General features: G+C 44.7%; 2 protein-coding genes and 1 long non-coding RNA gene across 6 annotated transcripts in view; 2 read left to right on the top strand and 1 right to left on the bottom strand.

Moving 5' to 3' along the window:
• Nucleotides 1-6380, top strand: part of MROH7 (maestro heat like repeat family member 7) — a 43448-nt gene extending 37068 nt beyond the window's left edge. The window contains exons 20-22 of the mRNA XM_030870253.2: nucleotides 3347-3449; nucleotides 5541-5603; nucleotides 6136-6380. Of these exons, the coding sequence (XP_030726113.1) occupies nucleotides 3347-3449; nucleotides 5541-5603; nucleotides 6136-6380 (411 nt within the window). The remainder of the gene's footprint in view (nucleotides 1-3346; nucleotides 3450-5540; nucleotides 5604-6135) is intronic.
• LOC115860451 (uncharacterized) lies at nucleotides 550-10457 on the bottom strand. Of its 3 annotated transcripts, XR_009565241.1 has the most exons (5): nucleotides 10334-10457; nucleotides 9924-10047; nucleotides 4187-4301; nucleotides 1588-1696; nucleotides 550-966 (listed from the first exon to the last, which is right to left on the bottom strand). It is a non-coding gene; the product is annotated as an uncharacterized lncRNA (long non-coding RNA). The 3 variants fall into 3 exon arrangements; XR_009565240.1 differs by lacking the exon at nucleotides 10334-10457 and having other exon boundaries at nucleotides 9924-10261; XR_009565243.1 differs by lacking the exons at nucleotides 9924-10047; nucleotides 10334-10457 and adding an exon at nucleotides 5522-5617.
• Nucleotides 10458-10553: 96 nt separating this feature from the next.
• TTC4 (tetratricopeptide repeat domain 4) overlaps nucleotides 10554-27162 on the top strand; it is a 39314-nt gene continuing 22705 nt past the window's right edge. The window contains exons 1-5 of one of the 2 annotated variants that reach the window (XM_060305183.1): nucleotides 10554-10738; nucleotides 11365-11482; nucleotides 12856-13017; nucleotides 16524-16601; nucleotides 18041-18165. In XM_060305183.1, the coding sequence (XP_060161166.1) occupies nucleotides 10628-10738; nucleotides 11365-11482; nucleotides 12856-13017; nucleotides 16524-16601; nucleotides 18041-18165 (594 nt within the window). In that variant the 5' untranslated portion in view covers nucleotides 10554-10627. The remainder of the gene's footprint in view (nucleotides 10739-11364; nucleotides 11483-12855; nucleotides 13018-16523; nucleotides 16602-18040; nucleotides 18166-27162) is intronic. The other variant, XM_030870251.3, reaches the window with a different exon arrangement.

Below are 27162 nucleotides of genomic sequence, written 5' to 3'. Positions count from 1 at the left end.
ATCCTTAATACCTCTGAGTCTGTCTTTCCCTCCCCCTCCCCACTATCATTACCCTTAGTTCAGGTCATGGATGTCTCTCAGCAGGGCCATTGGTCCAGCCATCCATTGGGTCCCCAAGCCTTGAATCTCATTCCCTCCAGTCCACTCCCCATTCAGGCCACCAAAATGGTCTGGTTAAAACACAGTCTGTCTATATTATATCCCTGCTTGAAGGGCTCCATCGGCTCCTTTTCTACAACAGTAATTCCCAGTGTGTATTCTTTGCAACACCAGTCCTACAAGATATGCCCCACAGGGGAGAAAAGAAGTTCCAAGACAAATAAGTTTGGGAAATACTGCATCGTCATCTTCCTCTTGGGGATTTGCAGTGCCATCGGTACATTAAAGCTCTGAGATGTTCTGTGCTGAGGAAATGTTTCATGGTTAATTCATGGTTTCCCAAAGTTATTTAACCACAGAACTCCCTTTCGAGATAACACCTGAGAACATCCTGCAGTAGAAGAGAGCCATATATACAGTGAAATGCTGCACTGCAGGATGCAGCCTGGTTCCTCCACATACAATTTGGGAAGATTTGCCATCTAGTCCCACCTACCTTCCCTGTTGTTATGGGCTGCGTCCCCCAGGATGCAGACTCTGAGGCAGAGATTGGCATGCAGGAGGTTTATTAGGGAGCACCCTTGGGATCAGTTCCTGTGGAAGGAAGGGCAGAGAGCAGGAGTGGCAGTGGGAGGAGTCAAGCTGCAGTGTAGTTTCAGGGGAAGTCTCAGCCAACACTATGCTGAGATTCCTCACATTGGAACTAGGGGTCAGGTTTCCACATAGACCGAGCCGTCTGTCAGTTTCTGGTTCTGTCCCTTGAAGAAGGTCTTGAGGTTGTGGATTGCCTTGTCATTGGATGCCAGCCAGCCTGGGAAGGGACATGACTTTGGGCCAGCAGTTCTCTTCCACCAAAGCAATCTGTACCTGGGAGAATAAATCCTTTACACCCTAAGGGAGATCTGGCTGGGGCCTACAGCATCCCCATTCTCCCACCAACCTAAGAAAAATATACAAAGTAACAGATTGTTACTTTGCAACAGTAACCATTAACAACAATGCTCAAAACCTCTGCAACACAGTGCCTAATATTTTACCTCAGTTTACAGAGGGAAAAAGGCCTGGAGGAAGTGTTTGACCAGGGTCGCTAATTCAAATACTTACCATGATCTGTGACTGCGCAGTTATGATTATAAGTGACGTGGAGGTGGTAGGGCTGTGACAACCTGGAGCACCCAGGCTCTGTTTTTTTTCTGTTGTTTTTTTTTTAAGCATTGGTTTTATTTTTTTTTTCCTTTTTTAAAAAAATATTTATTTAATTAGACTGTGCCAGGTCTTAGTTGCGGCACACAAAGTGTTAGTTGCAGCACGCGCAATCTTCGTTGTGGTATGCAGGATCTTTTAGTTGTGGCATGCGGACTCGTAGTTGCGGTATGCGGGCTTCTTAGTTGCGGCATGCAAACTCTTAGTTGCAGCATGCATGCGGAATCTAGTTCCCCAACCAGGGATCGAACCCGGGCCCCCTGCATTGGGAGTGCAGAGTCTTACCCACTGGACCACCAGGGAAGTCCCTCCAGGCTCTGTTGAAAGCACAGTGGAGAGCTCCAGCTCACCATGCAGCCCACTCTCACCAGGGTCTCCAGTTTCACAAGAAAATCTAGATTTTTATAAGACATTAATTAACAATCAATTTAGCTTATTTAAAACACTGTGCTGGCTGCTGCCCTGCCAGCCACTTGTGGCCTGTGGGCTGCCAGCTTGTGACCTCTGCATTAAACCCTTCCAGATTCTCAGTCTCTTCTTTGCTCTCCAGGCATCAGCACCTCTGCTCATAGGAAGGTCAACCTCTAGCCTTAGCTTTAAGAAGGGGTCCGTAACCTAGTCATTCATTCATCCAACGCCAAGCTCTGTCCAGGGTACTGAGGACTCTGAGCTGAGTGAGCTGGCCCCTTCTTTTGGGGGAACACCAGATTCAGTGGGGGAGACAGGTATAAATAATTATAGGCCAATGTCATAGGTGCCATGACAAAGGCTGTGCAACATGCTACGGAAACGTCAAGAGTGGCGGGATCAGCTTTGCCTGAGGCTTGTGGAAAGCTTTGGGGAGGAGCTGGTTTCTGAGCTGAGCACCAAAGAATGAGAGGGAACTCATCAGGAAGGAAAGAGGGAAAGGCACTCCAGTCAGGAGCAATGGCTTGTACCAGGTACAGATCTGGGGAGAGCTGGGCCACGACTGGGACCGGAGCATGGTGTGCATGGAGGTGGGGATGGAAGTTGACACTGATTTGCCCACCAGGCCCAGGAGTTTACTCCCTGACATGCAGATTGTCAACAGGAGAGTGATCAGATAAGACTTCTCTTCATCTCCCTCAACAGTCTCTTAGCAGATTGCCTGCCCGCTAGTTTCTACTTGATCACACCCAACCTGAACATCACTGTCAGACTATTTTGCCCAGAACATTGCTTTGTCATTGCCCTTTTAAGAATAAGTGCTGGCTTTGTATTTTCTAATGCATAACGAAGCCCTATTCCTATCTGTATTTTAAGGACTTTTAAGACCCTCCTAAGTCTCTAGTTTACTCCCCACTGCTCTGTAACTTGAATCCTTTACCTTGGTCAAACCTGTCTCCTTAGTCATGTCCCTCGCATGCCATGTCCATTCTCAGCTCTGGCTGGACTTGCATTTATTTTATTTTTTAAAATATGTTTATTTTTAATTTATATTTGGCTGTGTTGGGTCTTCATTGCTGCGTGGCGAGTGGGGGGCTACTCTTCATTGCGGTGCGTGGGCTTCTCTTTGTGGTGGCTTCTCTTGCTGCGGAGCATGGGCTCTAGGCGCACGGGCTTTAGTAGTTGTGGCACGTGGGCTCAGCAGTTGTGGCTCGAGGGCTCTAGAGCACAGGCTCAGTAGTGGTGGTGCATGGGCTTAGTTGCTTTGCGGCATGTGGGATCTTCCCAGACCAGGGCTTGAACCCATGTCCCCTGCATTGGCAGGTGGATTCTTAACCACTGTGCCACCAGAGAAGTCCCTGGACTTGCATTTTAGAACTTACCTTCCGGCTGTAGCAGGTGGGTGGATTGGAAGAAGAGACAACCAAGACAGAAGGACCATTGAAATGACTGTTGCAATCAGCTAAGAGAACATGAGGCCTAGCCTCTGGGAGAGTCCAGAATGGGTAGCAGAGATGTTTAGGAGGCAAGGAGCCAGGACCCGACTGCCTGACATGGTCCCCGTTCCTAGCTTTGGGAGGGGTGGATGGGTAGTCCCTCTGAGGGCCCAGCACTCTCAGGTTTCTCTTTGTCCCAGGTGGACACCCATCGAGACAGTGCCTTCACGTTCCTCAGCCAGAGCCTGGAGTACACCAAGAGTTCCAGGGCCTCCCTCCGGAAGTCCTCGGTCATGTTCATAGGTAACCTGCCCTAGCAGAACTAGTCCTACTGCTTCCTCCCCTTGGAAGGAAGCTGCGGCCCTTCTGGCACTGGGTGGATGCCTCCCCTTGGGTGCAAGCCTTGGCCAGCAGACGGCCTTGGTATAAATTAGAAAGGTGTCCCCTTCTCTGAGATCACTGCTTGGGAAGTGAGCCAAGGTCACAACCTTGGCATCTGTACGCAGAAGTGCTGCGTCCCCGCTGAGTACGGTGGGGTCCAGGCCCAGCAGGAGCTTGCTGTCAACCTCGGCAGGAGGCGCCAAGCTGCACAGTGGAAAAGTGAGCTAGGATCTCAGCTCCATGATCCCCTTTCTGTGTGACCCCAACTGAGTCATTTACTCCCACTGAGGCTCCTCTGTAAGATCTGTAAGATCATCAGTAAGATGGGGATCAACTCCTACTTCATGGACCGGATGAGAATTTTTTTTGCGTGTGTGAACACTGGCAGATAAAGGTACTCCTTCAGTGTTAGTCACCTTCATCCTTTCCACAGTCCCGACCTCTGCCTTTCTGGGGGAAAAACCATAGATTCCCCTCGCTCAGGGTCCCCCCATAGGACCCTTCTCATGGCATGCTTTCTCCTCTCAGCTACCCCCCTCCCCTCCGCTCCCTGAAATATCCACACACCCTTCAAGGATCAGGAGACCCTACTGCAGAGAGGCTTGGAGAGGATGACGTTCCCAGCCCTCCACCTTGTAAAGCGATGTTTCTTTTAGTACCTTCGCCCAATTCACTTGCAGTTTTTCATCCATCCTGTCGTCCGTGCATGCATTCATTGGCTTATGCCGCAAACGTTGATTGATCCTCTTCTCTGTGTCAGGCACTGCGCTTAGCCTAGAGAAACACAGAACTTTTCAGGAGGTGATGCTGATGTTTGGGGGTGGGGAGGTGTAGGGGTGGCTCTTAACGTGATCAGTTCCGAGACATATGAGTGATGCCCAGGACAGGGGGCGGGGCAGAGGGGTGGACGGGCAATCCCTCAGGCTGTGGGGACCGGCTCAGGGACACCTTCTCACACAGAGTGACATTATTTCTTAAATTTTGACTTCTCTAAATCTTGCTCCAAATTAATCACTTCTAAAAATGTTGGTGTTTAACACCCTGGGAGGCTTCTCCGTGTCAGGGCCTGTGCTGGGAAAAGAAAGCTGGGTAGCACCTGCATCTGCCCGCAGACAGCTCCTAGTGTGGTGTTTTGATTCCTGACCTCCTGCGGGTTATGGATTTTTTGTGAGACCCTGAAGAAAGTTATGAGCACTTTCCCTAGAAAAATGCATATAAGCATACACTCAGAGACTATCCTTCCTACTGCCCCATCCCCAGTGGATCTAAGCTGAAGAAACCCCTGGTCTGGTGGGAGATGTTCACGGATCACAAGTAAAATACAGCACAGTATACACAAGTAGAGAGAAACTCAGAGAGTCTGGGAACCCAGAGAGGCGTTTAACTAGCTTGGCGGCAGGGTCAGGAAAAATTTCCTGGACGAGCGACTGTGTTAAACTGCATATTCAAGGACAAATAGGAATTCACCAGGCACAGAAGTGTGGGAAGGGCCTTTTGAGAGGTCCGGCTCATTCACGGATCCACAGGTACTTTAGGAGCCAGACATGCAGGCTGGGAGCAGGGTAGGGCTGAGCAGTGTGGCCGAGGAGCTGAGTCTCAGCCCCTCCCGGGGCCCCACCAACCACTTGCCCAGAAGGTATACGAGGCACTTGGTACTCTTCCTGTTACTGTGGCTCAAACTCCCTGGAGGAGGGGTGCCGAGGCAGCACCTCCCTGAGTCTAAGGACGCTAAGGACCAGCCTGGGGAAGAGACCACCTAGGGCCACCTCTCAGAGTCAGCTGCCGCCCAGCTCCTGCCCCTGTCCTGGTGCCACCCCTGCCTGCTGGACCTGCCACCTCTCCTAGGAATCTGTGTCGTAGGGAATCTGTCCCAGGTCAAGACGAAGTTCTCTTTTTGTGTCCTTACTTGTGGGGCTGGAAGAGGGTAGGGAGAGCTTTTCTGAGAGGGTCTGGTCCAAAGGTGGGGGTCGGAGTCAGGAGGTGGAGGCACTCACCTCTCAGATTATGCTCAAGGGTCCCTGGTCCCCTGCATGGAGAGCATCATGACGGAAGATCATCTGAATGAAGTTAAAGCCGGTAAGTCCTGCCCTGCGTTGGTGAGATTTCAGGGGCCAGTGAGGGAACGAGTAGGCTCACAGTGGGTAATGGGAAAGGGAAGGGTTATGTCCCAAGGCCAGGGGTTTTAGCTAGTCCAACTGTGCTGGTATTGACCCAGGCAAGTACATGTTAAGTACTGTGGAGTCACCAGGACACAGACACACAACCCCACCCTAGGGGAGCCTATGATCCAGGAAACGAGGCTCAGAAAATAAGACCAGAAACCATTTAGAGTAGAGCAAGTAGTTTAGGCTCTTAAGGGAGCACGTAAATTTTGTAACTGGGGAAGCTGATGGGAGCATGAAGGTAGGCTGGGGTAGTCCAAGAAGGCTTCCCGGAGAACGCAGGTTTTGATTCAGGCTTCAAAAGGCATGAACAATTTGAAGAGCTGGGAGATGAGGGGACGCTGAACAGAGTGCTAAAGCCAAGGCATGAAGGGAGAAGGATGGGGTGTGAGACTCATGGGTGGACCTGGTCTTCACAAGCGACTTCTCTCCTCCCCATAACTCAGCTCTGGAAACCTTGAGACACGACCCAGAAGCATCAGTGTGCATCTACGCGGCTCAGGCCCGGGACAGCATCCTGGCCAGCTGCTGGCGGGACTCTTGGCCACTGCCACATGGGGACTCTTGGGCGTGTGACCCGGCTACCATACACCGCTGGAGCCCTAGCTGTGAGAACCTGCCCACTTCCCACCAGCGGCGCTCCTGGATCATGCAGGCGCTGGGTTCCTTGAAGATGTCCTTGAAGCAGTGATGTCCCTGAGCCCCCAGCCCTCCTCGGAGGTGGCCATGGCCCCAGCCATGCTCACTATAAATGCCACGTGTTTTGCCTCTCCTCACGGAATGTTTCCTATGAGATGAGCATGGCCTTAATCATTGAGTCAGTCAACATTTACAGATGGACATAGTCTGTCCTGTCCACATCTTATAAGTGGGGAGGCTGAGGCTCAGAGAGGTGGTATGGCTTGCTCAAGGCCACACAGTAAGTCTGCTAGATGTCTCAGGTTCCCCTCCCTCACAGGGAGAGAATAAGAACAAAAGGAGATGATGATTTGGTTAGCCTTTGGTGGAGGAAAAGAGAACCCCTTCCACCCCATGATATCATGCATATCCCAGAATCCTGATCTCTGAGTCTCACCCTCCAGTCTTTGCCCAGCAATTGGCCACCACTCATTCGGGCAATATTTACTGAGCACCTAATCTGGGCCAGGCCTGCTCTGGGTGCCAGAGATACAGATGTGAATGAGTCCCAGCCCCAGGCCCTGGGCAGTTCATAGTCTGATGCAGTGGTTCTCAACTGGGGGTGATTTTGGCCAGGTCTGAAGACATTTTTGGTTGTTACAACTTGGGGTGGGAATATTATTGTCATTAGTGGGTAGAGGCCAGGGGTGCTGCGAAACAGCCTACAGTGCACAGGGCAGCCCTACAGCAAAGACTCGTCCATCTCAAATTGTCAGAAGTGCTAAGGTTGAGAAACTTTGGCCTAATGGAAGTATCAGAGACATATAAAGACACGAACAGCCCAGCAGGTCAATGCTGTGCTGAGCGGCAGCATAGGGGCTGTGAAGTCCAGAGGAGGTACATCAGCCAGCTGGGGGTCGGAGTGTCAGGGAAGGCTTCCTAGAGAAGAGACGTCCCCTCCAGGGGGTTTGGAAAGATGACCATATGACAGGCATGTATGGAGAAGAGCAGGGCACGTGGGACCAAGAACCAACTACAGATATGTAGGTGCCCTGGAGCCCAGAGCGGGAAGGAAGAGGAGGACAAGGGCTGGGTCAGTATGGCCTTGGAGTCTGTGTTAAGGAGGAAGACTTCAGAGTCTGGGAAGGCATGGTGGGGAGGGGAGAGGCAAGCAGTGGGGAGATGTGGGCAGATGTCTGCTTTAGAAAGCTCCCTCCTCGTGTGCATACAGGCACTGCTGATAGGAGGGCAGATGGTAGCCATTCTGGACAGGAATCTGTCACTCGTCAGTCATAATAGGTTTATGCATGCCTGTAACTCAGCAATTCCACTCGTGGGCACACGTGTCAGGGAAATATTCCCATAGGTCCATAAGGGGAGACGTATGAGGAAGTCTTAGTGTTCTCTGTGGTGCAAGGCAGAGGAGGCAGCCTGAGGACCCATCTTCGGGAAGTGAATGGGCACTCTGGAGTCCCATGCAGCAGTTAGGGGCAGTAGCACCACGGATGGGACCTAAAACCTAGTGCTGAGGGAAAAAACTATCTAAAACATATGCACAAAAGAAGTTGCATCTTGCGAGGATACTTACAAACTGAAAATGTCCATTAAAACACATTAGAGTGATAGGAGTGGGAAAGGAGGAGGGCTCTGGAGCATTAAATGGAATAAATCAGAAAATAGAGAGGAGGAAAGCTCATGCAGGAATGGAGGGAAAGTGCTGGGTCGGGGGGTGGTGGACAAGAGCACAGACAGGGAGACCCGGCTAGAGGCTTTCGGGGCCTGGAAGGGGCCTGGGCTGCAGTGCAGGATGGAGAGGGTGACTGGACCTGTGGGAGATTGAGGAGGGAGAATTTTCAGAATCTGGTGGATGACAGGAGGCAGAGCAAGACGTCAGGATGGTGCCCAGGTTTCTGGGTGGATGACTAGGCCAATGGCGTCCCCCACTGAGCATCCCTCAGGACCAGGAGCAGGTTGGGGGAGGGGTGAGTTCAGTCTGGACATGGTGAACTTGAGGGGCTTGTCTGCCATGCTAGTGGAGACCGCCCCCAGGTGCTGGCTGCACGTGGGAGGGATCTGAGATGGAAACAGATTTGGGATTCATCTGTGCACAGGTGTGAGCTGAGATTCCCTGGGTGAGTGTGCAGAGCAGGAAGAGACGTAAGCCTGAGGGGCACCTACATTTAAGCTCCTGCTGGGGATGAGGAACCCACGAAGTTGACCACACAGTCATCTTCTAATAAATGTAGGCCAAGGCCATCAGGATTCTGGGCCTGAGAGAGTAGGAAATGGGGTGGTCATTTTGCATAACCTTGTCCATTGCCAAGAATGTTCACGAGCATTGCCTCATTTGAATCTCACAGTAGCCATACGGAATTAAGGGGAAGGCAGGTTGGCTTCATTGCCCACGTTCTCCAAATGAGGACAGGGCTCAAAGACGGTGGGTGTTGTCCAATGTCATGCCAGGAAGCAATAGAAGTGTGGATCCCAAAGGCCTCCCAACTCCCATGCTTGAGCTCTTTCCACCTAGAGACGCTGCCGTTTTCATTGGCCAGCATCCTGGTCTTGGTGGCCTTGATACATAACAGCCACCTATTCTGGGTCTGGGTGGTCTTGAAGCACAAAGGAGTCTGATAGGCTCAATTATTGGCCAAGGCCCCCAAGTAGTCTCGAGTTGGAAGGGTCAAAGAGCACATCCCTTCTCTGAACCTTCCCTACCATCACCTAAAATCGTACAGGATTTTATAGGAATCATATTTAAAAAAGGAAGCAGAAAGACTTTGTAGGCTCTGTATTCAGGAAGGGAAAATAAATAAAGAGAATAAAAGGGAATCCTTAGGGAGCGGGCTAGAGGAGGAAGTGTGGAAAAGGAGGTTTGGATTTAGAGGAAAGGGAGCATTTGGACCAGGTGTTCTGCTGGGTGTGGGTGAGGTAGAAAGGAAAAGACACACAGTCCTGACCCTGGAAAGCTCCACGTGTCATCCTTAGCCCTGCTGTCTGTCTCATCCTCGTGTCAAATAATGAGCAAGCCTGCCAGCTCTGCTTCTGGGCTTCAGATCTCTTTTCTCCCTTGGCCTCTCACCAGCATTCTCCTTGTCAATCTCTTAATCCAGACTCCCCCATCAATCCTTCACCTGGCAACCCAGGCCTTCCTAAGACAAATTTGCCCATAGGTCTGTCAGTGGCTCACTGTCCTCCGCAGGATAAAGGGCTACAGGGCAGTCAGGCCCTCTGGCCCCCACCCACCTTGCTGGCCTTCCTCTTAACTCTTGCGGTAGCCAGCATGCAGGCTGTGGCCCACCCGCGTGTCTCTGCACATGGGCTCCCACTGCCTAAAATGCCCAACTTCCCTTCAGCCTCCATCCATCTGCAGAGATAGTCCTCATCTCTGCTCCCAGGTCTGTGTCACCTCCTCTGTGAAACCTCCCTGAACCCCCCAGGGAACACCCACTCCTCTGCGCCTCCTCTGCACAGGCTTGTGACCAGCTGGGGTTTAGATTGGTCTGCCACCTGCCTGTCTTTCCTTCTAGACTAGGCTGTGAGCTGCCAAGACTGTAGCACCCGATTCAGGGCCCAGCAGCCAGTTGCTGGGTAACCCAGGGGTTGCAGGAAGGCTTACCTGGCCTGGAGGCCTTGTTCTCATCTCAGCTGTGGGGACTGAGGGTAGAGATGGTTCACCTCAGAAACAGAGTGCGAGCACATCACTCCTTTCCTCAGAACTCTCCAGAAGGTCCCACTGCATGCTGAGGAAAGCCCAAACGCTCAGACTCACAGCCCATTATCCCTCCCACCTACCTTCTGCTCACACTCCTTGCTGCACCACCGAGCCCGGCCCTCTCTGTACCCTCCATGGGTAATGCTCTTGCGCAGACAACCCCCAGCCTCCTCCTTTGCTTGAATGCCTGCCCACCCTGTTTAAAACTTTTCTTCCATAGTCCTTGCTACCACCTGACAAGCTCTCACATCTTATTTGTTTATTGTCTGTCTCTCTCCTCTACCTAATCAACTCCTAGAGGGCAGGGATTTTACCTGCTTTGCCTAGCGCTGTATACCCAGCGACTAGAACAGGCCTGGAACACGGAAGGAGCTTAGGAACTATGGGTTGACTGAACCCACGACCCCAAAAGTACTCGGGAGGGCGCGGCGGGGCCGGTGCTTCCCGGGGGAGAGGTGGAGTCCGGTCGGCCACGCCCCAAAAAAGGCGGAACCAGAGGCACAAGGGCCGGCGCAGCCCGGAAGATTGAAGGAAGGGTACCCACGCCGCCGGAAGTTGTCGAGCGATTCTCGGCGTCTGGACCGTGGCAGGGGAGCCAGGGAGCTGACATGGAGCGGCAGGAGCAGGACGCGGCCTCTGATGACGCTATGGACTCGTTCCTGGAAAAGTTCCAGAGCCAGCCTTACCGCGGCGGGTTCCACGAGGACCAGTGGGAGGAGGTGAGCGGGCCCGGGGTCTCCGCAAGTGTGTGTGTGTGCGCGCGCGCGTCGTCCGAACTCCTGGGGCCTCCAGGGCGCCGAGGCGCCTCCCTCACCTCCGAGCCCTGCCGCTGCCAGCGGAAAGGTGGTTTCTACTTGAGTGTTAAAAATCGGTCCGAAAAGTTTTGAGGGTCTTCTTAAGCTGCCAGTACGTTTAGGTGTCCAGGTTTTGGAGTCAGAAACCTGTGACTCCACCACATACTGGCTGTAATACTGGGTCAGTTAATTTCACCTATCTGAGCCCATCCCCTCATTTGTAAAATTCCTCTAACTGTAACACCAATCTCGTGGGATTGTGGCAGAGCTGAAGTGAGAGGGTGGGTAAAGTGCCAGGAACATACGAGCGCTCAACTGATGGTGATTACTACCACTCTTATAAGAATGTGAGAACTGAAAGATCTTTAGGGATTATTCTACACTCTGTTTTACAGATGGGAAACTGGGGCCTGGATAGGGAGAGAGAAAGGCAATCATGAAGATTGGCAAATTATGATGAGTAAGAAAACTTTGATGTAGAGACATGGAATTGGATGTACTCAGTGGAAAATCCTATTTATGTAGTTCATTCTTCTCTTAACAACATCCAGGAATTTGAAAAGATCCCCTTATTTATGAAGAAAGCGCCATCAGAAATTGATCCCCAGGAGAATCCAGACTTGGCTTGCCTCCAGTCAATTATTTTTGATGAAGAGCGACCTCCAGAAGGTATCTTCAATGACTCTAACATTTGTTTTGCTCCTCCATTGAATTGAGATAAAGTGTGAGTCAGAAAGCTTCTGATGGATAACAAGAAGTAGTTAGCCCGAGCTAACTTGTCACTATTTATTCCAAATATACTTCTTTGGATACCTACTAAATGCTAGGCATTGGGGATACAGGAATGAATGAGACTGCCCTCAAAGGTTACATTCTAGTGGATAGCCAAACTGCCCTAAAGAATCAGGACAAACCTGTGTGATAAGTGCCAACGTGTAACTATAGGTGCTGTTGGAATACTAAAGGTGGCGGAGGTAGGAGTGGGCTTTCACTGGGTGGGAAATTTTAACTGAATTATAACAATTTTGTAGGCTTTTGCTAAGTTGAGGAGGGTAATTTGAATTCCAGGGACTCAAACAACACGCGCAAAAACAGAAGTGTAATTTCCCCCCGTTTCTTATGTACTTAAAAAAAAAAGTCCTGTCAGACTTCCCTGGTGGCATAGTGATTAAGAATCTGCCTGCCAATGCAGGGGACATGGGTTTGAGCCCTGATCGGGGAAGATCCCGCATGCCGCGGAGCAACTAAGCCCGTGTGCCACAACTACTGAGCCTGTGCTCTAGAGCCCGTGAGCCACAACTACTGAGCCCATGTGCCACAAGTACTGAAGCCTGCGCGCCTAGAGCCTGTGCTCTGCAACAAGAGAAGCCACCACAATGAGAAGCCCGTGCACCGTAATGAAGAGTAGCCTCCACTCACTGCAACTAGAGAAAGCCCACGTGCAGCAACGAACACCCAACTCAGCCAAAAATAAATAAACAAATAAATAAGAAAAAAGCAAAATAATATTTGAAAAAAAGAGTCCTCTCTTCAAGAGCTAGGATAAGTATACTTTTTTTTTTTTCTTTTTTTTGCGGTACGCAGGCCTCTCACTGTTGTGGCCTCTCCCCTTGTGGAGCACAGGCTCCAGACGCACAGGCTCAGTGGCCATGGCTCACGGGCCCAGCCGCTCCGCGGAATGTGGGATCTTCCCGGACCGGGGCACGAACCTGTGTCCCCTGCATCGGCAGGCGGACTCTCAACCACTGCACCACCAGGGAAGCCCAGGATAAGTATACTTTTTTCCTTTATGCTTTTTTTTTTTTTCATAAACACTTAATAATCTACCTTGTAAAGTATTTGGAATTGATTGTAGTTAAGTATGTGTGACTTTATTTCTCCATGGTGATACCCAGTTTTATAGCATTCGTTTTTGAGTTTTCTTTCCCTATTGGTTTCTTGTTTTTGTTTGTCATATATTACATTATTGCATGATTTAGAATTATTTTTAATGAGCCCTTTAAAAAATAGGAAATAGTGATCATTTTTTCTCTTTTTTGCAGAACAGGCCAGGACCTTTAAAGACGAGGGCAATGATTACTTTAAAGAAAAAGACTATAAGAAAGCTGTGATTTCGTACACTGAAGGATTAAAGAAGAAATGTGCAGACCCTGAGTTGAATGCTGTTCTTTATTCCAACCGGGCAGCAGCACAGTACTATCTGGGTAATTTATTCCATTATTTAGTACTTTCTAAAAAATTAACTTATGATAAAAACAACTGTATGATGGCTAGTGGAGGGTTTGAGAGTGTCGGCGAAGAGGAGCTGCTTATCCCAGAAGCCTAGGATAGCTTACTGTAACTGAACTCTGCTTTTCTAGATAGACTTGGTGAAAAGGGAAACCAGGTAGGTTGTATAATTCTTACTGTCTGAACCAAATGAGTAACATCAAATACCTTAATACATGAGTTGGTATGATCTGGAATATTTGAGCCCAAATGCTTCTACTCTCTCTCTCTCAAAAAAAAGTTTTTTTCTGGCCTCTTCTCAAGGATGCTAGAAGGGTTAAGGCAATAGAGTTCTTTGTGTGAGAGAAACTGTATTAATACAAGGGAGAATTTCTCAAAGAGTATTCTGTGGGACCTTTGAAGTAAAACATTCTTTGAACAAGTAAATTTGGACAGTGCTGCTTCTTCATGGGAGATTCGCAGTGCACATTAGTATGTTAATGCTGAGAAAACCTACAGCAAAGAACCTTACCCTGTGCTTCTCAGGTTTTATAAGCCCCCTTTTCAAGTAACACTTATTAACATGCAGGACTGTTCTGCAGACATGACTTTGGGAAACACTGATTAATTGTTTGGGTGGCATTATTGTTGGTGACTATAGTCTTGGTCGTATTAGACCGATGTTTCTTATCACAGAGTTTTAGAGAGGACCTGGGAATGACCTCAGCCTTTTCTGAGGGGCTGGTAGACAATAAGCCTTGCAAGTCTAGCTGGGATAAGTCTGTTGGGACTTGTCACCATTGGAGCAGAGTTTCTTTCTAATCATAGGCCGCTCCAGCTGTCTTCTCCTTTAGAACTTTAGAGATTATTTGAGCCAACCAGCCCCCTCATTTTACATAGGCCCAGAGAGCGACCCCTTTGGTTAGTGCCAGAACCTTGACTAGAAACCCACTCTTCTAAATTCTGGAGGAATACATTTTCTTCATTGAGCAAACTGAGTTCTTGTTCCATGCTAGGCACTGGCATCACAGAAGTGAGTTAAGACCTGACCTTTCCCTAAAGGAGTTTAATTTATTTACCTATTCAGTCAGTAAATAGAAAGCATTTACTGTATGTAGGCACTGCACTGTGAATAAGAGCTACATAGTTCCTTTCCTTGGGGAACTAAAGAGTGTCATGTATAGGGCTAATAAGACCAAAAACACCTTGAAAGAAAAAACTGCATGTAATGTGATAACCAGAGGAGCAAATGTGTAATATTCAGAGACATTCCTTAAATGATGTCACTGGTATGGCTTACAGAGCACTTTCACATTTTTTTTTTATCCCTCTTGACCTCATAGCAGCTATGTAAGATAAATGAGGTTAACAGCTTTATCCCTAGTTAGCAGAGTAAGAAACTGTAGTAATAAATGTAGTAAAATGAATTGTTGAAGGGTACACAGTGCTAGCATTAGGATGTGGAATCAGGTTTGATTCAGAATACACTAAATGGAAGACCCCTTTACCCACGCTTCCGGAGGTACCTCGTGCTGTTGATTCTTTAGTCCTGAGTACTTTGTGGGTTCTACAGTATAGCTTGGTAGCTTTGAGTTTTCCCTCTGCTGGCTTAGAAGTCAGTTTTCTCAAGCCTAATTAGGCATTTAGCCTGTGTCTCTTTGTTCTCCAGCTTTAAAATGTGTTTTCTGTTGTTCTCATTCTTGTTGTCTCTGTGGATTTATGGCTTTTTTGTGGCAGAGGGGAAGTGGTAGGGGTTGAACTGCATGTGTTCAGTCTACTGCCTTTTACCAGAAGTTTTTGGATTTCTCTTATATGTATTTTTTCCAAGTTAGGATCATGCTGTTCTTCCAATTTTGTATTCAGTTCTTTTCACTTAATTTTATAACATAAACAATTTCACCTGTCATTAAATTATTTGTGAATACTATTTTAATAGCTACATAAAGTTGCATCATATGGACATACCAGGGTTTACACTATTTGCTTTACTATTCTGCTGTTGTTGAGTATATAGCTGCTTTTAAGTTTTTTTTGTTTTGTTTTGTTTTGTTTTTTGTGGTACGCAGGCCTCTCACTGTTGTGGCCTCTCCCGTTGCGGAGCACAGGCTCGGGACGCGCAGGCTCAGCGGCCATGGCTCACGGGCCCAGCCGCTCCACGGCATGTGGGATCTTCCTGGACCGGGGCACGAACCCGTGTCCCCTGCATCGGCAGGCAGATTCTCAACCACTGCACCACCAGGGAAGCCCTAGGTTTTTTTTAAGTAATGCAAAAATGAACAAAGTTAGTGATAAAGTTTTTCCAGTAATTCTGGTTATTCTTTAGGATTTGGCAAACTAGGACTCACAGGCCACATCTGGATCCCTGACCTCTTGTAAAACAATTTTAAAAGATTGTAAAACAAAGAAGAATGTATAACAGACCATATGTAGCCTGTAAAGTCTGAAATATTTACTATATGGCCCTTTAGAGAAAAATTTTGCTGACCCCCAGGCTAGAGTTTTAGAAGTGAAATTAATAAGTAAATACCAAGCTGTTAAGTAATACTTACAGTATAAACTAGAAAGTGAAAGTCTATCTCATGCCTCCTAGTTTGGATAACCAGTGTGTATGATTGCACACCTTTTTTAAATGCACTTACAAATATATGTGTGTGTGTACCTGTGTCTGTATATTTAGATTGGTTTGTTTTATGAAGATGGGCTTCTATACACATTGCCCCACCACTTAAAATAATATAGCACAGACATCCTATCATGCTTTTACATGCAGAACTGTCTTACTCTTTTTAATAGCTGTATAGTATTTAGTAGTATGGATTTACCATAATTTATTTCATCATTACTAAATTGAGGGTATTTAGGTTATCTCCAGCTTTTCATAATTAAAAGTAATGCAGTGGTTAACATGCTTTTACATTTATCCTTTTACATTTTTGCAAGCATTTTTTTTGTTTTTTTGCGAGCATTTTTTTTTTTAACATCTTTATTGTTTTGCAAGCCTTTTTGAGGATCAGTTCTTAGAAGAGTATTGTTGGGTCAAAGTGTACGTACAAAGTGCATGCCAATATGCTCTCTAATTTACTCTTAGAGTGTCCTTTTTCCATATCTTCACCAATATTGGATATTATCTGTTTTTAGTTTTTACCAATTTCATGTTAATTTTAATTTCTCTAATCATTAGTGATGTTGAGTATCTCTCCATATGCTTACTAGCCATTTATAGTTGTTCGGTGGGTTGCCTGATGCTGTAAACATTTCTAAGGTGCTTGATGAGCACAACTTTATTTTTTTCTATTGGGTTGGCCAAAAAGTTCGTTCAGGTTTTTCTGTAAGATGTTATGAAAAACCCGAACGAACCTTTTGGCCAACCCAATATAAACAGTTGCTCTGATTTTTATCTCTCCAAGATTGTCCAAGAGTGTTTTTGTTTCTACACACAAAATTTTGGAAGTAATCTGATCTCAAAACGTGTTTTCTCTTTTACTAAATGGTGTTTTGTTAGGCAATTTTCGTTCTGCTCTCAATGATGTGACAGCGGCCAGGAAGCTAAAACCCTGCCACCTGAAAGCAATAGTAAGAGGTAAGTCTTGTAGAGCTGCAGTATGATTGTCATCGCGGAAAAGCTGGCATGCACTGCACCAGAAGTATTTTAAGCTTTGATATGAAGGTGCTAAGATACTAATGAAGTCACCTTATTTTTGCCATCTTGATATTAAGTCCTTGTCAACGGCAACATGCCATTTTTAAAAGAATTCCCCAGAGAATAATCCAACCCTCTGTGTTTTAAGAATTTGTAGAGAAATTGAAACTCCTCATTTTAAATTAATAAAGGTAAAATTAATTAAAATAAAGCAGTTTTAAAAGCCACATTCTAAGTTTTTTTCCAAACTAGCTGATTGAAAGGCAAGATCTTCAAATGCCATGTTAATGTTAATTAAAAGATAAGTTATGGGACTTTGGCTGCTAACTCTAATGCTGAGATGTTCCCAGATTATTTTTTCTCTTGTAGTCTGACCTTTGTGTGTAATAATAGTGCTTTTATTACTTTTATACTTCACCTTTTCTTTGAGAAGCTCAAAGGTGATTTGTAAACTTTAATTTATTCATTACATATTAATCTCTGTATCCTCATGACCAACTTAAAATGCTTTATCAAAGTTATTGCTTCATTAATCATGGTTAGGGGGTTTGAGTAGATCTAGGTCCTTCAGCTGTAGGGAAAGGAGGTACTAAACAAAGATGGGCAAGTAAATGGAGTATAGTCCTGTGGAATTTGCCACAGGCTGGAAGTCTGTACTTTGATTGAATTGTCACTTTTACCTTACCATGTGACCATGGCGAGACACCCACTCTGAGTATCAGTATGCCCATCTCTGGAAGATCAGGTTGGATTCTATTGACATTTAAGCCCTTACAGTTCTGATATTTTTAAATTCTGTGGAAAGCCCAAAGAGGCTAACTGGAGAAAAAACATGATTAAAGGAGAGGCAGCTTAAACTGGTAGCCATCAAGAACAATTTTAGGAGAGACCTAATGTCTTTGGTCTTGCCATTGCTTTTGTGAATGACTGAGACAAATTCTGCTTTCTCTCTCCATTTAAAGAAAGTCATCTGAGATGAACTTTATTCTTCTCATTTATAGATGAGGAACCTGAAGCTCAGGGATGCTCAGTCCTTTGTCTAATGTTTAGTTGGTAAATGACAGCCAGATTTCCAGTCCAGATCTGTCTGATTCCAAAGACTGTGTTCTTTGCCACTAAGCTGTAGCCTTCCCTACTTTAAGAGTCCTTGATACCAGAAAGGCTTACAGGAGTTTTGAGCTGAATGGGCCCTAGAAATCTTTCTGATCTAAGATACAAGAAATAGTCTTCCTTGTCTGGGGAATGTACTACAAGGGTCTTTATCATCCATTTTCCCTTCAGGGTACTGGCTGGTAGCTGGTTAAGGTTGGGGGTCCCTTTCAAGGATGGCTCTTCCCATGCCTGTTGTCCACAGATACTAAGGGTGCTGGGTTCTACAGGTGCCTTATGCCATCTGGAACTGAAAAACTATGTCGAGGCTGTGAACTGGTGCGATGAGGGGCTGCAGATAGATGCCACAGAGAAGAAGCTTCTGGAAATGAGGGCTAAAGCAGACAAGTTGAAGGTTGGTGGCAAAATCAGCCAATTGGCATTTGCTAATTAGCATTAATTAATTAATTAGCATTTCCCAGATTGTATCTTGGGTCATTGGAAACTTTTTCTTCTTTAAAACAAAACCCAGGGAATTCCCTGGCTATCCAGTGGTTAGGACTTGGTGCCGAGGGCCACGGTTCAATCCCTGGTCAGGAACTGAGATCCCACAAGCCATGTGTGGGATCAGCCAAAACAACAACAGCCAGCCAAACAACAAAAACAAACAAAACCCAAAATCAGTCCCTACCCTTGGCACTCTGGAGGATACAGATAAGTAAACAAGCAAGTACATAAATAATTATAATATGATAGAGGCAAGGAAGAATACGTAGTACTTGATAAATTTATGACTATTATGATTTGAATAAATAGATTAGTGCCGTAGTCTAGTCTGCACACTGAGTATAGCTATTGAAAGAGAGGAAGGGAAAGGACAGTTAAACATTTAAGCAAAATCTTAAGCTTCTATAATACTGTGTAACTCCCAGCATTAAGACACCTATAACTTGCTCATGAAATGCTACATTTCTGGCACATAACAGCAACAGTGATGATAAAATTAACTCTGTAGTCTGTAATAACAGACTGCCAACACTACCAAAAAAAAAAATCCAACATTTAGATAGCACTTACTGTATGTATGTTCCAAGTGCTATTTAAAAAGTTTTACTTACATGAATCCATCTGAACCACACACAGTCCTGTAAGAGAGGCAGTATTCTAATTCACCTTCCACTAGTGAGGTAGCTAAAGCAGAGAGATCAGGAAGTTGCCCAAGTCACACAACTGGGGAAGCTGGGCTTCAGAGTCAGGCTGTTTGGCTCCAGAGTCCACATTCTTAGTCCTGTGCATTATTGCCTCACAAGTCTGTTCAGTCCAAATCCAGACTTGAGTTCTCTTGATTCCTGGTCTAGGTTCACTGCTTATACTATGGAATGGGAATTTTCAGTGCCAAGGGAGCCTAGAGCTGGCCCTGAACAGGGATAAGTTAGTCAGAGGTCATTTTGGTCATATCTACAAAAGTAGATATGTGTGGACCCACATGGCTCAATAACAGAATTCTGAGCCTAGGCAACTAGGGGTGGGCCAGAATTTCTAGGAGTGGTATACACAGGAGAGAAGATCAAGAGGGCTACTGTGGAAGGCCATCGCTGAGCTTATCTGCAGAAAAACCCTTGTTCGACCTAAATGAAAGCTTTTAGGTCCTGCAGTATAATTAAAGGGAGATTTCAGGGCCCAAAAGCCTGACATTAGGTATAGGTGACATTGCTTGCAGAGTATCAGGATTATACCCTTTTATCTGAGTATAAATTGATTTTGGATTCCCATGTGCTTGGTATATGTGAGCAATAGACCCATATGGTTATGTTAAGATCAGACAAAATAGACTTCAAGGCAATGACTGTTACCAGAGATAAAGCAAGGCATTTTTTTTTAATGATGAAAGGGTCAGTTTATCAAGCATATTTAACAATTCTAAATGTGTATGTACCTAATAATAGAACTTCAAAATGTATGAAGCAAAAATTGACAACTCACAGAAGGAAGAGACAAATGTATAAATAGGTAGAAATGTCAACATCCCTCTCTCAGAGTAACTGATAGACTTAAGTAGATAAATCAGTAAAGAGAAGTGATGTCAGCAAAAATAGCCAACTAAAGACCCGGAAAAATTTTCTCCATAAAGTCCATGGAAAATGGACAAAAATGCTCAATCAACTTTTCCATAACTCTGAAATGAATAGAAGGCTTGCAGCAATCTGGGTAGTGTTTGTTCAAGAAAAATGGCTGAACCTCCGTAAGAACAGCAAGCTTTGTGGCATTTTTATCTTGCCCTATCCCCATCTCCTCCCTCCCTAGTTACATAGTAGCCTTGAAAGCCAACAGCCCACAATCATGGTGAAAATGAGCAGCCTGGCAGCCACCAGAGGCAGAACAGGATTAGAGCTCCTTCAAAGCCCCATTCCCAGAGGATTGTCATTATTTGACCATCTAGAAGATCCCACTTACAAGTTGTTTTTATTTGACACATCTTGAAGCTATCCCAGTAGGAAAAGCTTTTTCACAGAGTGTTGGTGTAGGAGGCATTTGTTAAAAACAATTTGAGGCAGTTATTTAAGATTGCATCTGCCTGAGGCAGTAGAAAACCCCTGAGGCAAATAATAGGCTTACCAGAAAACTTAAAAGGAAAAGCTGGGGAATGAGATTCTGTAGGGGCTTTGAAAAGCTCCAACATATTCCTGGGAATCTAGAAGGTCACATATGTGCTCTTGCTATGCATGTGCTCAGGAAAGATCTAAGAATGTCCTAAGCTCTAACCTCTGGCTGATTTGGAAGCTTTGTGCCAGCAGGAAATGAAGGCTAAGGCTGAATTGTTAACTGCTGGGGTGATTGTTGAAGCCTTGTCCAAACATGACTGCAGAGCCCCTTGGCAAAGACTGGGAGACTTTTTGGCTCCAGGCGTTTAGGGAAATCTGTCCAGTCATTATCTCACCACTAAGCTAACTGGAGACTTTAGTAGTCACATATAACAGAGAATACAGGCTTTACAGAATTAGTTCAGAAAAGTCACTAAACAAACAATAGTGACAGCAACAACAAACACTGGGGAGGGGAGAGAGAGAATATGCTTTCCAGAGTTGCCACATTATATTATTTTAAATGTCCAGTTTTCAACAAAAAATTACAAGAAAAGGAAAAAAAATCAACAGAAACTGTCCCTGAGGAAGCCCAGACATGAGACTTAAAAGGTAAAAAACTTTCAACCACCTATTTAAAATATGTTCTAAGAACTGCTGCCTGAAAAAAAATGCACCATCTAGAAGTTGAGAATTAAGTTTTATTTAGCAGACTTACTGAGGACTTAAGCCTGGGATACAGCCTCTCAGATAGCTCTGAAGGACTGTTCTGAGCAGGTAGGGGAGAAGCAAAGATATAGGGGAAAAAAAAACCCCATGTGGTCGAACATCAAAAGACTACTGCTAATTAAAGAAACAGACATTTCAAGTTAATGAATTTAGTGCTTTTCTATATGGGGAGATGGGCTTATTGAAATTATTCCTTTGATATGCACGTTAACTGTAGGACCAGTATTCTGTTTTTTTCCATGCTGAGCATCCCTTAGGATGTACCATCAGGGTGGCTGCAGTGGCTGATGGCTTGATGCCCACAAAATTCTTTGTTTACTGAAATGGCAGGTTACATTCTTTGTCCACAGTGCCTCCTCTTGATCATAAATTTGACCAATGTTTGGGAGGCATTTCATGACTAATTTTTTCCCACTGCGCTAGGAAGGCTCACTCCTAGATCAGGCAGAGAGCCTGTTGGTAGGCTACTCAATGTGCTAATTTTGGATCAGGTCCTACTGATAATCTTAAATTCTTTGGATTGCCTGTCTTACTAGTCTGTTATTCAGGAAATGTTTTCCCTTGTTGCTTCTTCCCATATCTAGAGTTGCACTATTACAATTATTCTGTGTAGAGTTGTATATATGATCAACTGCCTCAAGATGTTTAACCATCATTAATTTTGTTGGAGGCCTGGTTACACATTGGGTAATGCAAGAGACAACAATCTTATAAAACAGACAGGATATAAGTAATATAGCTAGTAAATTAATAACGTTGTAGTGCAGCAAAGAGAGGCACAAGGTATAAATAATTTGACAACAACAAGAGAGCAAGTTAAAATAATGGTTAGTATAGCTAGTTGTAATATTGTCACAGTAAGCCATCAGGTCCACAGGGGAGCCAGCTGGAGAAGCCAAATGCAGGAGGAATCAGGTAGAGAGAAAAAAATTAATGTTTCATCTTTGTTTAGAAAGGTATACTTTCTCAATTTGTTGTAGGTCATGGTTGCCATAAGAGGAAAGCTTTTCTGGAAAGCCAAGATTAAAAGCTGGTATATTTCAGAAAAAGTCATAAAATTATAAATCATATTTATCAGTTCATTCAGTCCCATGTAATTATGTCCTGTTGATCTAGATGGAGGCATTGGGTTTTCCATTAGAGTTTTGTAATTTCTTTTTTTTTTTTTAAAATAAATGTATTTATTTTATTTTATTTATTTTTGGCTGCATTGGGTCTTCGTTGCTGCGCACAGGCTTTCTCTAGCTGCGGTGAGTGGGGGCTACTCTTTGCTGTGGTGCGCGGGCTACTCTTCGCTGTGGTTAGCGGGCTTCTCATTGTGGTGGCTTCTCTTGTTGTAGAGCACGGGCTTTAGGTGCGTGGGCTTCAGTAGTTGTGGCTCACGGGCTCTAGAGCGCAGGCTCAGTAGCTGTGGAGCATGGGCTTAGTTGCTCCGCAGCATGTGGGATCTTCCCAGACCAGGGCTCGAACCCGTGTCCCCTGCGTTGGCAGGCAGATTCTAAACCACTGCGCCACTAGGGAAGCCCCTTTTGTAATTTCTTACCCATTTCAGTGGTATGATCTAAAAGTTATCAGAAATTAATATTTTTCAAAGTCCTTGTGAATCTTCTTGAAGATTTTCATTTTATAAAAGCATCAAAGTAAAACAGTGATTGTCTGTAAATGACAAAAGACTTAAAATGGCATGGTTAAAGATCTGATTACAATGTAATTGACAAGAAACTTGGTCATTTCTGTGACATACAACACTTTAAGATAATAATTAGAATTATGACTGATAACATCCCAGGACAATCAGATTTTTAGGAATTCCACATAAAATTTGGAATATCTATATTAACATTTACCCACACAGCATAATCTAAGAAGGTTTATCTCCAATCAATGTTTTTCAAGTAATTTAACATACCAAATAAACCTAATTAGTTTAATGTTCCTCTGAGATGCCTCAGGGTTCCTTTGAAGCTTCCCAGAGTTAGCTGGAGGTCAAAAGAACTTCAGTTAGAATTAGATATTTGGGAAGTATGTCAAGAATATCAAAAAGGTTTTAAAAGGTTTGACTTGGTCAAATAGGACCATAGGTCATTGTGAAATAATACTTATTCACTTAACCAAAGTGACAAAAGATTTCTAAAACAGGGACTTCCCTGGTGGTGCAGTGGTTAAGAATCCGCCTGCCAGTGTACGGGACACGGGTTCGATCCCTGGTCCAGGAAGATCCCACATACTGTGGAGCAACTAAGCCCATGTGCCACAACTACTGAGCCTGCAAGACACAACTACTGAGCCTGAGTGCCACAACTACTGAAGCCTGCGTGCCCTAGAGCCCACATGCCGCAACTACTGAAGCCCGTGTGCTCTAGGGCCCACGTGCCACAACCGCTGAGCCCATGTGCTGCAACTAATGAAGCCCATGCACCTAGAGCCTGTGCTCCACAACAAGAGAAGCCACCACAGTGAGAAGCCCGCACACCGCAACCAAGAGTAGCCCCACTCGCCGCAACTAGAGAAAGCCTGCGTGCAGCAACGAAGACCCAATGCAGACAAAAAAAAAAAGATTTCAAAAGGAAATACACATCACCTAAAGGCAAAGAAACCCATATAATCTGTTATCAAAAACAGTATTCCAAGAAAATTTTTTTCTCTTAATAGAGAAAGGAACCAAATCTAGTCCTGCACCAACCTACTTTTTTTTTTTTTTGCGGTACGCGGGCGTCTCACCGTTGGTGGCCTCTCCTGTTGCGGAGCACAGGCTCTGGATGCACAGGCTCAGCGGCCATGGCTCATGGGCCCAGCCGCTCTGTGGCATGTGGGATCTTCGCAGACTGGGGCACGAATCCGTGTCCCCTGCATCGGCAGGCAGACTCTTAACCACTGCGCCACCAGGGAAGCCCCCCAACCTACTTTTAATAACAAAATCCATTTACCTCATTAATTTAGTCCCAGCCTGACCATGTGCAAAACTCCTTTTTCAGGGCTTCCTTTCTACAAACCTTCCACAACTTTCTGTATCCGTATTAGTTTGTTCCTTATTTTTCCATCTAGAAACAACCAGCTCTAGGACAAAATCACTTGTTCCCCTTAAAATGTATTTCCATTCCTCATACCTTCTTTTGCTGAAAACACACATTGTACTTTACTTGCATACTGAAACATTTCCCTTATTGTTTTTAGTGCCTTTAATTACATATTACAGTTTTAACCTTTAAAAATCTTAATCTCTAGCAAAACTGACAAGCAGCAAGTAATTGTGAACTGTTTGTTATACTAGCATTTCCTGATTGGCAAATTTGGGAATATTCTAGAACCTCTAGAAACATATATCTTGTAGCATAATTTCTTTCCTCAGTGTGGTACAAGACATGTCTAATAAACCCAGACATCTTTAGTTTCCCTCTTGTAAGGAGACAAAAGTAGGTAAGTTTAGACCTGTTTAGCAATTAATGTTCCAGTATTTTATTTGAAATGACTTGGATAGTCAGTGAATTCTCATCATTTAATTTAACTTAGCAAAACTCAAGTTACCAAAAATCAGGAGAAACTATAGATAGACATACCCAAAACATAATTATTCCTAAGAGTTCACCTGTAAACTCTTGTCTCATTTACCTTTATTTTATAACTTATGAAGATATCATCATACTGCGGATGAAGAATGTCACCTGCCATTATCAGTAAACAGAGGATGTTGCAGCCATCAAGCCATCAGCCACTGCAGCTGCCCCTGGCTGTGCACCCTGAGGGGATTCAGGATGGAGGAAAAAACAGGATACTGGCCCTAGATAGTTAAGATATAACATATATATCAAAGGAATGATTTCAGTGAGCCCAGACTCTTGCATCTTCCCATACATAGAAAAGTGTTAAATTCATTAACTTGAGATGTCTGTTTTTATTTAACAGTAATCTTTCGATGTTCCGACTACCTGGTTTTATGTAGAAACTATATATCCTGGCTCCTCCCTTACCTCTTCAGAGCAGTTCCTAGAGCTGTCTGCCTCCCAGGCTTAAGTCCTCAGCAGGGACTTAAGAGGCTGCCTCCCAGGCTTAAGTCCTCAGCAAGGCCTCCAAATAAAACATAATTCTCAACTTTTAGGTTGTGCATTTTTTTCAGTCAACAATACCAAGTTAATTTTTCTTGCTGATAAACTCTGCAACAGAAATAACATGAACTTAGTTAACCTAGGTACAATAAAAGTAAGGTATGTCTATGTCTATATTGATTAAACCAACAAGCTTAAGCTAGCTCTATTACCAGATACAATTTAATATTGAATATTTCCTAGGTCATGTGAACCTGAAACTCATTCTGGCCAGTTTCCATTATATTTAGAAAAATTTAATTTGTAAGTGCTTACTTTTAAGTCAATTAAATGAGCTCTTTTATAAACTTAATTTTGATAATATTTTCCAGAGGTAGATACATCTTGTATATATAATGTACACACAGACATATAAACAGACAAAACTAGAGATCTCATAGCTTTAACATGTAGTTATGAATCAGGTATTATAAACTTACTAGTTTATAAATAGCAGTTGGAATAAGTTAAATTTATTTGCTCAGATGACTGAGGCTTATACTATGTGTGGAAAAGACTTAAGGTTTATATTTATCCTTGATAAATCCCTTAAGGAGGCTATAAGTTAGATTTTGAGTGAGGGAGCCTTTCCAGCAGTTTGAGTTTAAAAGAGCCTTTTTGTCTCATTTGGTTTCAGGTTTTACCTGATTGAGCTAACTAGGCTCAGTCTCAGGTGTTTGTGGGCTGTATTTACATTTCTGATTTGTAGAGGTTTGCAACACAAAGACAGTTGCTTTAAATTCTCTAAAGAACTGGTCTGCTACCTAAATGATATTAAAAGATTGATTGGCCGAACTATATTTTCTTTAATTTGCATTTTTATATCAGTGAGAAAATTTCCAACTATCTGAAAATTAAGAGTTCTGTGTTCTAGAACTTTAGGGTTCAATTTATCATGCCTTCAAAAGTTTGCACAAGGCATTCAACCAAGGCTGTCTTTCTGAGTGTATAGGGTAAACCCAGAGCAAAAATCTCCATTATTATTTTTATTGGCCCCTGAATATTAACTCCCAGGTTTTATTTCATATAGTGTGGGCTCAGGTAGCCTTGCTGGTTTCTTTTAGGATGTTTAATTAATATTGTCTGAGGGGCAGATTTATATACGCTGTCTTAAAATAGGCAGGGGAAGCATTCCCCAGTGAGACATAATGTCTATCCTACAATATAATTAGGCAAAAGGGATATAACCACCTTACATAAAGCCCATTTAAATATACCAATTTATATAAACTTTCATCTCCATTCTGTCAACATTTTAAAAAAAATATTTAATTATTTTTGGCTGCGTTGGGTCTTCGTTGCTGCGCGCGGGTTTTCTCTAGTTGCGGCGAGCGGGGACTACTCTTCGTTGTGGTGTGCTGGCTTCTCATTGTGGTGTCTTCTGTTGCAGAGCACGGGCTCTAGGCATGCGGGCTTCAGTAGTTGTAGCTCTCGGGCACGGGCTTCAGTAGTTGTGGCGCACGGGCTTAGTTGCTCCACGGCATGTGGGATCTTCCTGGACCAGGGCTCAAGCCTTTGTCCCCTGCATTGGCAGGAGGATTCTTAAGCACTGCGCCACCAGGGGAGCTCTATTCTGTCATCTTAATACCTTTAACTAGTTTCCATCAGGATCCGATCGACAAGCCTTGGTCTTAACAACAGTCCCAGAAGCTTTCTTTTCTTTTTATCCCCCAACCATTTAATCTATTTTTGTATAAAAGGCTCTGGGGTCCCCAGTGAGAGATTGAACCAAGGCACTCAGGCCTTTTTGTCAATCTTTTAACTTGATTAATTGGCCTAACTGTTGCCCCAAGTAATAGTTGGTCAGGTATCTCAGTGTAGTTTTTTTCTAGGCTTTTAAATATATATATATATATATATATACACACACATACATAAACACACACACGACACATAGTTTTTAAACTGGGGTAAATAGAACAGACTTGTTTGGGGCCCTTTAATGTTGGGGACCAATAGAGGGTCCCTTTGGCCCATCCAACCTTAGGTGGTGTTGTATCAGAACCTTTTTAATCCTAT

Source organism: Globicephala melas, chromosome 1 (genome assembly GCF_963455315.2).
Source record: "Globicephala melas chromosome 1, mGloMel1.2, whole genome shotgun sequence".
NCBI classification, from domain to species: domain Eukaryota; kingdom Metazoa; phylum Chordata; class Mammalia; order Artiodactyla; family Delphinidae; genus Globicephala; species Globicephala melas.
This window is presented reverse-complemented; position numbering and strand designations above follow the sequence as displayed.